General features: G+C 47.2%; 2 protein-coding genes across 2 annotated transcripts; one reads left to right on the top strand and one right to left on the bottom strand.

Moving 5' to 3' along the window:
• The first annotated feature begins 3,151 nt into the window (after window positions 1-3,151).
• LOC135519450 (protein-lysine methyltransferase METTL21C-like) lies at window positions 3,152-7,233 on the top strand. The gene is made up of 4 exons (XM_064944688.1): window positions 3,152-3,311; window positions 3,513-3,649; window positions 6,569-6,686; window positions 6,834-7,233. Exons 1-4 carry the CDS (start codon window positions 3,152-3,154, stop codon window positions 7,229-7,231), a joined length of 813 nt encoding a protein of 270 aa, XP_064800760.1. The 3' UTR covers window positions 7,232-7,233.
• Window positions 7,234-7,505: 272 nt separating this feature from the next.
• On the bottom strand, window positions 7,506-13,036 carry LOC135519010 (rhodopsin kinase GRK1-like). Its single transcript, XM_064944044.1, has 7 exons — window positions 11,448-13,036; window positions 10,641-10,768; window positions 10,255-10,412; window positions 10,083-10,166; window positions 9,844-9,968; window positions 9,365-9,566; window positions 7,506-9,167 (listed from the first exon to the last, which is right to left on the bottom strand). Exons 1-7 carry the CDS (start codon window positions 12,144-12,146, stop codon window positions 8,878-8,880), a joined length of 1,686 nt encoding a protein of 561 aa, XP_064800116.1. The 5' UTR covers window positions 12,147-13,036; the 3' UTR covers window positions 7,506-8,877.
• Between the last annotated feature and the right edge of the window lie 82 nt (window positions 13,037-13,118).

The following is a 13,118-nucleotide window of genomic DNA, read 5'->3' as shown; positions in this document are numbered from 1 at the left end:
AAGACCGCATTGTTGGTTAAGGGCTTGTAAGTAAAAGCCTTTCACATATTGTATGTGATGATCACACTTCTCCAGCATGCCGGTGGCCATCAAAGAGCATTTTCCCACCAAACTGCAGTCAGGTCAAGACCCTGGTGAGAACGACAAGCACGCAGATATGCTTCCCTGAGACTATTTTTGATAGTTTGTGTCGGAATTCCCTCTACATGTTGTGCAAACCCACAGTCTCACCAACTGTCCAGGTGGCTGGTCCCAGTTGATCCCACGGGTGAAGAAGCCGGATGTAGAGGGCACATCAACAGATTCTTTTTGACCTTTTATCAGGGAATCGAACCAGCGACCTTTCGTTTCCTGGAACCAGGCTCTGAGGCTTGGCCAGGCCTCTTCTGGCTGTGCCAGTGGAGACTATAAGACTACATGGTAGGGGTGTGCTATACATTTTAAATAGTGCCTGACATGGCCATACACGTGGCCATACACGTACGTGTAAATTTACAGTTGATAGTCGGATTCGATGATACTCTTGATAGGGAAAAAAACAGAACTGTTTTAATATACCTGTACCTAAATAGATGTTGTCAAATAACTTCCTGCACATTGTCACTGCAAAAAAAACAGCAGATTAGGAGCAGCGCGAGGATGGATGTTTGTGTGTCTGTCCTCAACTGCAGGGGCAGCCAAGTGTGCTGTCACTCAGTCAAATCAAAAATCAAATTAAATCAAATTGTATTTGTCACATGCACCGAATGCAATAGGTGTATTTCATTGTAGGTTTTGGAGGAAAGAGGGCTGCCGAGGTATGGGAAGTGTTCCACATTTTCAAGGGTGTTATTGTCATCCAGGACAAAACTGGAGGTCAGCTTCGGAGTGTGCTGCAAAGGCATCCAGGACACACTGGAGGTCTGGTGCAGAGGCATCCAGGACACACTGGAGGTCTGCTGCAGAGGCATCCAGGACACACTGGAGGTCTGCTTCGGAGTGTGCTGCAGAGGCATCCAGGACACACTGGAGGTCAGCTTCGGAGTGTGCTGCAAAGGCATCCAGGACACACTGGAGGTCTGGTGCAGAGGCATCCAGGACACACTGGAGGTCTGGTGCAAAGGCATCCAGGGCACACTGGAGGTCTGCTTCGGAGTGTGCTGCAAAGGCATCCAGGACACACTGGAGGTCTGCATCGGAGTGTGCTGCAAAGGCATCCAGGACACACTGGAGGTCTGGTGCAGAGGCATCCAGGGCACACTGGAGGTCTGCTTCGGAGTGTGCTGCAAAGGCATCCAGGACACACTGGAGGTCTGCTTCGGAGTGTGCTGCAGAGGCATCCAGGACACACTGGAGGTCTGGTGCAGAGGCATCCAGGGCACACTGGAGGTCTGCATCGGAGTGTGCTGCAAAGGCATCCAGGACACACTGGAGGTCTGGTGCAGAGGCATCCAGGACACACTGGAGGGCAGCTTCGGAGTGTGCTGCAAAGGCATCCAGGACACACTGGAGGGCAGCTTCGGAGTGTGCTGCAGAGGCATCCAGGACACACTGGAGGTCTGGTGCAGAGGCATCCAGGACACACTGGAGGTCAGCTTCGGAGTGTGCTGCAGAGGCATTGTTGTCAGGACACCGAAGCACCATGATGGTGAAGACGTTGTTTTTTGACCTTGAACCTGTTGAGGTTGTACAGCCTGCCATTTGTTCGGTACATTACTTTATTTCCCTGTGACAGGTCTTGGCCAATGTGGTGGAAGATGGCAGCAATGAAGACAGCAAACAAAAAAATTATCTGAAAATGTGGACTTTACTTGGCTCCATGTGAGTGGGATCAAAGAGGGAGTTTCACTTTAGGCAGTATTTCATTTGCTCTCACTCTGTCTGTCGGTCTGTCACTATCATACTAGCTTAGTCTGTCTGATTTTCTGCCTCTCTCTCTCTCTCTATTATAGCTCAGTGATTTTGGGGGCGTGTTTGAAGGGATGCTGCCCAGGTATAAACAGGATGCCGTAGGACAGTCACAAAGACAGAGAGAGACAGAGACAGAGACAACCACCTCATACAGGTCTGTATCACATCCAACACCCTCCTGTTTATTCTGGTCAATTCCATGGAACTATTCATCTCTCTGGAGCATGAGTTTGCAAGCCCCCGTGAACATCAATATGCGTCTATTCATGTGTTTGCATCAGTGTCTTCTGCTGTTTTTTTACTGTAGCACCAGTGTTACACTAGCGTATACACACTCTTATGTTGTGTTTCCATAGCAAGGGCTGACAGTGAGGACATGTGAAGAGCAGAATCAACAACTTCTGCATAATCAGAACAGTTGCTTTGTGAGAAGGTCTTGAAGTTTACGGTTAACAAGTGTTATGTAAATGCCAGCTGAAAGGTACCAGTGGCCTGGCTTTATCCCCAAGTGAGCTGGTCTGCCGGAACCATGGCCCAGTGAGACACTGGTGCCGGCCCGTAGATGGAAACAGAAAAGTCCTAGTCTTTGGGGTAAAACACTGGGGTAAATCCTGTATGGAAATGCAGAATTTGAGTCTGTAAAAACCTTGGTACTAATGCTGCTCCATTTCTAATACTAACACCATCTTAGCTAACAATGTTTGATGTGATGTCTGGTGATTGTGTGTGGAGAAGAGAAACTAAGTGCGTGGAACTGAGGACGTTCGGTGGTGTGGGTCCTAAGCTATGGCAGGTATTTCCTCCAGAGTCCGAGTGGTCTGCTGATGGTTGGTTATAAATAAGTATTTCTCTGGGCCCGAACCCAGACAACCAGACCCAGGGGAGATAAGGGAAAAGAGCCCAGTTCATCATAGCCCAGTCCAAGCTTCCTTGGCTGGATTTACACACATGTAACATGTAACATGTAGCCTAACCAATACAGTATTTACACACACATGTAACATGTAGCCTAACCAATACAGTTTTACACACACATGTAACATGTAGCCTAACCAATACAGTATTTACACACACATGTAACATGTAGCCTAACCAATACAGTATTTACACACACATGTAACATGTAGCCTAACCAATACAGTATTTACACACACATGTAACATGTAGCCTAACCAATACAGTATTTACACACACATGTACGGATGGATGCACACACAAGGTCAACTAAAGTTTTGTCTAATGTCGACAGTGTTCTGTGGCGATGGAGGTCCCCTCTACAGTCAAACAGCCAGACCAAGAGGATCCCAAGAAGGAGAGGACAGACGGAGAGCCGGGTGAGAACAAGGAAGAAGAAGAGAGACCACAGGTGATGGAAAATGGAACACAAGATGAACGCAAGCAGTGGTTTCCTAACCCTAACAGTAAGGAATGGTGAATGTGTTCTATTGGTCACGGTCAATTATATCAGCAGTCCAGTGTGGTTGTGTTGTGGTTCTGATGCTGTTGTGTGTAACAGTCAGTCTTAGTTATGTTGTGACCGTGTGTAGTACTGGTTATTAACAGTTGGCCGTCCAGTGTGGTGTGTAGTGTACCTGGTTATGTTGTGGTCCTGTCCTCTACAGTGGTGTCTGACTGTAAGCAGATGGCCAGGGAGTCCAGTGTTTCCTACAGCCTGGGGAAGGAGTTTTTCCTTATCGCTGGTCATGAAATCTGCATTAGAGAGTCTCTGGACTCCTATGGCGCCCTTGTCTGGCCAGGGGTGAGTTCAAAAGACACTCAGTAACATGATGATTGAACTTAAAGGCAATGCAGCAGGGGGTGCTAAGAAGTATTTCTGTCTGTAATAAAAGCCTTTTGTGGGGGAAAACTAAATTCTGATTGGCTGGGCCTGGCTCCCCGTGGGTCAGCCTAGCTGCCAAGTGGGTGGGGTGGGCCTATGCCCTCCCAGACCCACCCATGGCTGTGCCCCTGCCCAGTCATGTCAAATCCATAGCTTAGGGCCTAAACTTTTTATAGTCCCATTACCCTTCAAACATTCAACCTCCAGCTGAGTACCACCTCTAGCACCAGGGTCAACGCACTCTCAAATGTTGAAACTGAGCACAGCTCTATCCAGAAATCTGACAGTGGCTTCTGATTAAATTCAATTTTCACAGAACCGCTTGTTGCAATTTCGATGAGGCTCTCTTGTTCAGATATCGGTAAGTGGACTGGAGGCAGGGCATGAACGGGGTAACGAATCCAGTTGTTTGTGTCGTCCGTTTCTGGAAAGTACCTGCGTAATTGCGCACCCAGCTCACTGAGGTGCTTCACTATATCACATTTGACATTGTCCGTAAGCTTGAGTTCACTTGCACACAAACAATCATACAATGATGGAAAGACCTGTGAATTGTCCTTGTTAATACAGAAAGAGAAGAGCTCCAACTTCTTAATCATAGCCTCAATTTTGTCCCGCACATTGAATATAGTTGCGGAGAGTCCCTGTAATCCTAGATTCAGATCATTCAGGTGAGAAGAAACATCACCCAGACAGGCCAGTGTGAGAAACTTGTCATCATTCAAGCGGTCAGACAAGTGAAAATGATGGTCAGTAAAGAAAACTTTAAGCTCCTCAGTTAAAAAAAAAAAGTGTCAATACTTTGCCCCTTGATGACCAGCTCACTTCTGTATGTTGTAAAAGCGTTACATGGTCGCTGCCCATATCATTGCATAATGCAGAAAATACATAAGAGTTCAGGGACCTTGCTTTAACAACATCAACCATTTTCACTGTAGTGTCCAAAACACATTTCAAGCTGTCAGGCATTCCCTTGGCAGCAAGAGCCTCTCGGTGGATGCTGCAGTGGAGCCAAGAGCCTCTCGGTGGATGCTGCAGTGGACCCAAGTGGCGTTGGGAGCAACTGCTTGCACACGTGTTACCACTCCACTATGTCTCCCTGTCATGGCTTTTGCGCCATCAGTACAGATACCAACACATTATGACCACCAAAGTCCATTTGATGTCACAAAGATGTCCAGTAGTTTCAAATATTCTCTCATGTTGTCCTGGTTTCCAATGGTTTGTAGAGGGGATGATGTCTTCCTTAATTGACCACCATAAACGTAACAGACATACCAGGAGCTGTGCCAGGCCCACCACGTCTGTTGACTCATCCAGCTGTAACAGACATGTACCAGGAGCTGTGCCAGGCCCACCACGTCTGTTGACTCATCCAGCTGTAACAGACATGTACCAGGAGCTGTGCCAGGCCCCCACGTCTGTTGACTCATCCAGCTGTAACAGACATGTACCAGGAGCTGTGCCAGGCCCACCACGTCTGTTGACTCATCCAGCTGTAACAGACATGTACCAGGAGCTGTGCCAGGCCCCCCACGTCTGTTGACTCATCCAGCTGTAACACATAGAATTCACTGCCTTGTATGCAAAGCAGTAATTGTTTTAAAACATTTCCTGCCATGTCACTGATACATCGTGAAAGTGTTGTTTGATTAAGACATTGTCTGTATAGTTTATTTGGCCTTTTCCTCCAGCACTGTCCCAGCAATATCCGGGGCAGCAGGAAGAATCAAGTCCTCCAAATAGTATGGGACTTGCCTGTCCTAGCCACTCGGTAGCTCACCATATAAGACACTTCTAGCCCCTTCTTATTAATGGTATCTGTTGCTTTTATACTTGTCTTACTACTCGAAAGTCACCTTTATTCTCGCTCAAAAAACTCCTGTGGCTTATCTTTCAAATTGTCATTTTTCTAAATGTCTGCGCAAGAGTGAAGGTTTCCTGCGAGAGAGTAACAGTTAATGTGGTTGGATGTTAATTATATTTGACTAGGCTACCTGTATTTGACATTGTGTTGTTATTTCTTACTACATTTCCACACACTGTATATAGATTTTTCTATTGTGTTTTTGACTGTATGTTTGTTTATCCCATGTGTAACTGTGTTTTTGTCGCACTGCTTTACTTTATCTTGGCCAGGTTGCAGTTGTAAACTTGTTCTCAACTGGCCTACCAGGTTAAATAAAGGTGAAATAAAAAATAAAATAAAAGTTTCGCTGAACACTAGACGGTTGATTTTTATCTTTGGCAGTGAAACGAGACTACTCTTCCTCACCCAAATGTAGAGCCCCATTGGAAAATATAAAATGTGCTGTTTGAAAATGTGAACATTTTGTTTTTCACCTTTTTATTTGGCGTACCCATGATGGTATTTCGCGTACGTACCCCAGTTTGGGAATACCTGCCTTATATGAACTGTAACTGAGTAAAATCTTTGACACTTGCGTTTATGTATTTGTTCAGTATATTTCTCATGCAAAAAACTTAGCTAGGACTGTCTGGGAGTGGTTCGTGTGGAGTGGAAGCTGTTATTGGCAGAGAGGTTTGGCACACTGTTGGTCTATTAACCAATTTACTGCATGGTGATGTCACCATGGGATGCAGAAACTCCCGCGTAGATTGAAAATACAATCAGCACACATTTACAGTGTTAGTTTCATCAGCTGTTGTGCGATATGATATAAAACACAGCAAAAACAGAATTTTGACTGCACTGGGACTTTAATTCATATTGACTGATCTGGGTTGCTCTATCTATCATTGTGTGTAGATGTTGATCGCAGTGATGATGATAATGTGGTTGCTGCTGGTGATGTGTTTGTGCGTGTGTATGGGTAGGCGGTGGCTCTAAGTCAGTTCCTGGAGAATAACCGTCAGCAGGTGAATTTCCTGGATAAAGCGGTACTGGAGATTGGAGCAGGGACAGGCTTACTGTCTATTGTGGCTAGTTTACTGGGTGAGTCTGTCCATCTGTCTCTTTTTCAGTCTGGCTAACTGTATAATGGCCATTGGCCAGTCTACTAGATGAGTCTGTCAGTTGGTGATATGGTTTGACAGACTGATTCCATTTCCCTGACTGTTCCCCTTGTGTCCTGTTTTACAGGTGCCTGGGTAACGGCCACTGACCTACCCGAAATCCTTCCCAACCTGACCTTTAACCTCTCTTGGAACTCCAAGGGCCGCTACCGCTACACGCCCCAGGTGACTGCCCTCACCTGGGGTCACGACCTTGAGAAAGACTTTCCCAGCACTTCCTGTCACTATGACTACGTGCTGGCAGCCGATGTAGTGTATCACCACAACAACCTGGAGGAGCTGCTGGCAACCATGCACCACTTCTGCAAACCAGGAAGTGGCACCACGCTGATGTGGGCCAATAAGGTGAGGTTCCAGTCAGACCTGAAGTTCACAGAGAGATTTAAGAGTTGTTTTGATACAACACTGATGACAGAGCAAAAGGAGGGGGACGTGATGATCTTCAAGGCCACGGCACGAGAGTGAAGAGAGGAGAGGGGATAGAATGGAGATACCAGGGAGTAGAGGAGACTCAGAGGAAAAGTGTTGAGAAAGAGAAATAAGAGAGATTGTTCTCCACTGTGGGATGGATGAAACAGGAGCTCACTACAGACTGCCTGGAGCCCATTGTGTGAGTACATTCATATTAGACCGATAACAAAAGCAGATTCTGGGTTTCAAGGACATTGCTGTGAGCTACATTATATTTACAACCCGTGTCCTGCAAAACACCCAGAAACCAAAATGAATCTAAACCATGTGACTTTTCAAAATGAAATTTTATCTACCAATGTTTTTTCATACATTTGATACAACCACAAATGTTTTGTAAATAAATTTGCTTTGCACTACAGCGTGAAAAATATGTTCATTTCTCGCTACTTACGCATAGTCTGCATTGGCATCAACACAGATATTCTGAAAGTTACTATATATACATAGACATCTACTCGAGACAGTATCACCTGCATTTATGACAATGGTAAACAAACCTTTTTCCACTATACCTGAAAACAGACTAGTTCAACAAGGTAAGCTCTTACACAAAACATTAACAAGTGCTCTTTCCAAAGTTATAATCCCTTATCAATGTCACTTGTTAAATCCACTTCAAATCAGTGTAGAGGAAGGGGAGGAGACAGGTTAAAGAAAGATTTTTAAGCCTTGAGACAACTGAGACATGGATTGTGTATGTGTGCCATTCAGAAGGTGAATGGGCAAGACAAGAAATTGAAGTGCCTTTGAGCAGGGTATGGTAGTAGGTGCCAGGCGCACCAGTTGGTGTCAAGAACTGCAACGCTGCTGGGTTTTTCACGCTCAGCATTTTCCCGTATGTAACAAGAATGGTCCTCCACCCAAAGGACATCCAGCCAACTTGACACAATGTGTGAAGCATTGGAGTCAACATGGGCCAGCATCCCTGTGACACCTTGTAGAGTTCATGCCTGATCAATTGGGGCTGTTCTGAGGGCAAGGGGGGCGGGGGTGCAACTCAATATTGGGAAGGTGTTCCTGATGTTTGTTAGATTCAGTGTATATCGACATATTTAGAGAACTGCAAGATTTCATGTTTCTTAGCACATTTCACTAGTGTTATAGTGAGCAGAATCAGAAAGCATCTCGTTTTCTCTCACTCACACACACACACACACTTATATATTGATGCTGCTAAATGATCTGTCAGTATGCTTTGAGAATACAGAATATCTATTGCTGGGCCCAACTGAAGTACAAAGGTCCAAAGTCCATCTAACAGTTTCACTCTAAGAGCAGCGGAACACTCTCTCAATCTCAACCAATGAGCAGTCAGAATGCCATGCCACTCAGGAGTTCCATCTCCATGGCAACGTTATTGTGTAGAACCTGAATTGCTGTTCTGGACTGTCTGAGTGTTTGTCTGGGTCCAGGTGTTGTCACTATGGCGACACATTTTCCCATCAATGCCCTTTGAGGTGTATGTTTTCTTCTTTTTTACACTTTCTCTCATTGTTCTACTCTAAACGTAAAGCGTTCAAAAACATATTCAGTTGGCAGCACTTCCGGATGTACTAAACACAACCTCAAAGAGCTACGGTTGGTCTGATCCGGAACGTCTGAGCTCCCTTCCTCGTCCTCCGTTTCCAAAGAGACAATCACGCCAAGCAGCAGGTGGATGACTTGGGCTGTTCCAAGATGGACTCCCTGCGCAGGTCGTTGGGTATGGTGCCTGCGGGTCCCCACACGTTGAGCTCACCATAGATCCCCGTCTCAATCATCTCCTCCTGCCAGGGGATGGCAATGTTCCCAGAGGAGAACTCGTCAAAGAACACCCGGTCGGGGTCGTCCAGCCCCACTCCCTTCACCGAAGAGAACTCCCCCACGTCATCCAGGTCCTTGGCGTAGACCACCTTGGAGTCAGGGACAAACGGGGGGGGCAGGATGCCTGTAGGAGAGAGGGAGGGGGTTAGAGAGGCTCTTACTGAGTGAACTTCAGAAGAAGGGATGGTGTGCTTCTGATTGGGAGTCTGTCTTTGTGGCAGCTGTAGAGTGTGACACAGCAAAATGATCATGGCCCAAATCCATCCCACAAACACAACTTAACTTTTGGTTCAGTTAGCACTGAGAAATAGCAGTTGGTACCTGCATCCAGTCTCGTCCAGTGGATGGCGCTGAAGAAGGGGTGTGTCCTGATCTCGTCACAGGTCCCGTCCTTGAAACCTAGTCTCTTGTCCACCTGTTTCTCCAGCAGCGCAGAGCAGATGGACTTGGCGTTCTCACTGAATGTCTCTGGGTAGACCACTGTCCCGGTCATGATGCGCTCCTTTAGTGCCTCCTTCTCAACCTGACCAGAAGATGACCGCAGGTTAGCAACAGTACATCAAAGCCATAAAGCAACTGGGTGTGCAGGCTTTTGTTCCAACCCTGCACAGACACACCCTTGATTCAAATAATGATGGCTTTTGAAGGAAGAATCAAAGGCGGGTGTGTAAATGCTGGGATGGAAGGAAAGCCTTCAGACTCCAGTGGCTCTATACGACCAGAATTGACGAACTACACTGTTATCCGGTGTGCACTTTCAATGTGAAGGGATGAAAGGGAGGAGGGATAGAGCAGGTTACCTTCTCTCCGCGTTCCCTGAAGGGGTTCTTGGCGGCCATAAACTCAAACAGTGTGACCCCTAGGGTGAAATAGTCCACTGAGGTGTCATACTTCTCCCCCTTCAGGAGCTCTGGGGCCATAAACCCTGGGGGCAGATATCAAAAGGACAGTCACAAGAGCCAATACGGAACCTCTTGGAGACACTAAACGTGAAACCCCATTGTGAGATGAGGTCGGACCGCTGCAGCCCGAGACTGACCTGGAGTTCCGGCATAGCCTTTGATCTTTGTCTGGTTTTCCTTCAGCTCCACTGCCAGACCCAGGTCAGAGATACGCACGTTACCTAAGGACATACGGACAGCGTCACATCACACAAGCATCACATGCGTGTGGGTGTGTTTGTTTGTACATGCACACCTCTCATTGTGTACCTTCATTGTCCAGCAGCACGTTCTCAGGTTTGAGGTCTCTGTAGATGATTCTCTTCTGGTGGAGGTGCTCCATGCCCTGGATGATCTGAGCTGCGTAGAAACAGGCCCTGGGCTCCTCAAACCCTGGGTTGTTCTCATCCACCAGATAGATGTGGTACCTGGGGTGGCAGGTAGCCTAGTGGTTAAGAGCGTTGGGACAGAAACCGAAAGGTCGCTGGTTCGAATCCCCAAGCTGACTAGGTGAAACATATGTTGATGTGCCCTTGAACAATTTAACCCTATTTGCTCCTGTATGTCGCTCTGGATAAGTGTCTGCTAAATTACTCAAATGTATGGGAACAAACATGTTACAAATCTATCGTGTGTGTGTGTGTGTGTGTGTGTACTTCAGGTCTCCTCCATTCATGATGGTCATAACCAGGCAAAGCTCATCCTTGGTCTGGAAAGCGTAGGCCAGTGACACGATGAAGCGACTATGAACCCTGGCAAGAATCCTCTTCTCCACCATCGCCCCCTAGAGTAGAGGGACAAACATGACAATAGCAACCATCACTCACAAATTCATACCGGTAGGCAGCGAGGAAGAGGCAAAGCGAGAGGATCCACTCCAGTCAAAATCTGTCCACTGAGGGAATACAGCGATAAGCTCCCAAGACTCCCATTGTCAGGGAGACAATCTGGTCATTATATACAGTATCTCAGCAGTAGGCCCTGAGAAGTAATCACTGACCTGAATAGGTGAAAGATATGAAGTGGAATCCTTGATTCAGTGATTGACCTTAGCAAGGGGCAATTTTACCAGGGCATTGTACTCGCTGTACAGGACATGGACTAACCTTCCCCAGCAGTTCCATTGAGAACAGCTTTTCCGTAATCCCTCTATCCCTGTGTTGTGTTTAACACAGAGAGCTAAGACGGAGGCAAATGTTTCACTCAAGATTACAGGGGTTCTAACACAGTCACAGAGGGTATGACACCTGGCCACACACTGTAGCACAACCCTTCCATGTCAATAGTCATTGTGACTCAGCTTGATCTAGCGTTAATAGGCTACAGAAGAGACCTGTATTCTAATTAACTGATTTCCTCTTGGGATATCATCGGATATCATACAGGAAGTATCACATGACTAGAGATGATGGACCACACCAAAGACCCTCAGAAACTACCTCCTTCCCACCCCGTCTTTTCACCTCATAGCCTTTCCTCTTCTTCAGCCTCTTCTTGTTGAGCTTCTTGCAGGCGTACAGTTTCCCCGTGGCCTTCATCTGGCAGGCAGACACCTCTCCGAAACCCCCCTTCCCAAGCACACGGAAGTCCTGGAACCAGTCTTGGTCCATGGGCTGCATCTCCAGCCACTTCCACTGCAGGAACCTCTTCAGGTACATGCTCTCCAGGAAGAAGGTGTAGGGAACTTCCTGGAGGTAGCCCAGCACCGAGACCAGTGTCTGGGAAAAGAGGGTGTCGCCAGCCCCCTGCTGTGCCTCCTTCACCTGGGTCACGGTCTCCGGGGTCAGGAAGGGGCAGTAGAGCTTAGCAGAGGATTCCAGGTAACGCTGGACGATCCTAGATGCCTTCTGGGCCCGGTCTGTGTCTTCGGCTAAGTCGTACTCTTCGATGTCCCGCCACAAGTGGCAAGGACCGTGGTATTCGGGCACCGTCTCCAGGAACTCGCGGAACAGACGTTTGCCGATGGGCTGCTCCACGCAGACTGACTGAAAGGTTAGGTCCAGGGTTTCCTGGAGGCCCTCACACACGGTGATATGGGGCAGCTTGAGGCGGGCGTGGTACTTCTTGTCACGCGAGGCTGCCGGGTTGGAGCCATCGAAGCTGCCGCGGGCGCTTATGTAGGCAGAGTTGGCAACCACCGTGGTCAGGCTACCCAAATCCATGGCAACGGAGGGAGAGAGGCTGTCGCCGACAGCGAGGACACTCAGAGGGAGAGCATGGTGAAGGAGAGCGGGGGGAGGGCAAGGAGGGATAGTGTGAGAAAAGAGATTACGAAGAATATGTTGAAGTGTGAGTGAAAGGTGATCGAGGAGAAAGAGGGAGTGAAACAGTAAAAGAGGAGGATTAGAGAGGAATGATGAGAGGAAAGATGAACAGCGGGAGAGAAAGGAAAAGGAGAGCCGTGCCAGCAGCAGGACAGAGGACACAAGATCCTCCTCCTGACCCGAGCGCTTTACCCGGATCTCTCACACACACCTGGCTCAGCACCTTTCAGACAGTAATGCCTTTATCCACTAACTCCCTAATACCTCAGGCTGAGAGTGAGAGCCCAATCTGTGACTGATGTATTCAGACTGTGTCATGGAGGCCAGAGCAGCACCTGTTATCTAAAGAACAAGACACAAGGGAGCAGCACAGTAGAAAAGGGAGCGGGAGTAAGGCGCAGAGTCTAAAATTGACACCTCTCAAAACATCAGAATGGCCCCTGGCCTTCATAGATATGGAAGGATCAGAACGGTGAAAGCAAAATGTTTATATCTCCCTCTAGCCTTCAGCACATTCCCTAATTTGATTGAAAACAATTAACAAGCTTGTTAACTAACACATGTTCTTCTCAAAATTGTCAACAGAGTAGCTAGCAAGCAACAAGATATACCAAACTGTCTAAAAACCTACAAAGGTGGTTTTAAATGTGGCATGAAATATCTGATTCCATGTGCTTTTTGGCTGTTGACTGCAGGAAAAAGGATTTGAGTCACATCAAAATACCAAATGTGAACAAGGCTTTAGAGACCTCAAGTCAACACATCAGATCTCCCAGAGGAAAATTCCCAAAGGATATCATATGTTTGACCTATTTGAGGTTATTACGGTGCTATTTCAGCTGAAGCCAATTGAGTAGTGCAAAATACCAT

Source organism: Oncorhynchus masou, chromosome 29 (genome assembly GCF_036934945.1).
Source record: "Oncorhynchus masou masou isolate Uvic2021 chromosome 29, UVic_Omas_1.1, whole genome shotgun sequence".
Lineage (NCBI taxonomy): Eukaryota > Metazoa > Chordata > Actinopteri > Salmoniformes > Salmonidae > Oncorhynchus > Oncorhynchus masou.
The sequence above is the reverse complement of the archived record's forward strand: the minus strand, read 5'-3'. Positions and strand labels throughout refer to the sequence as shown.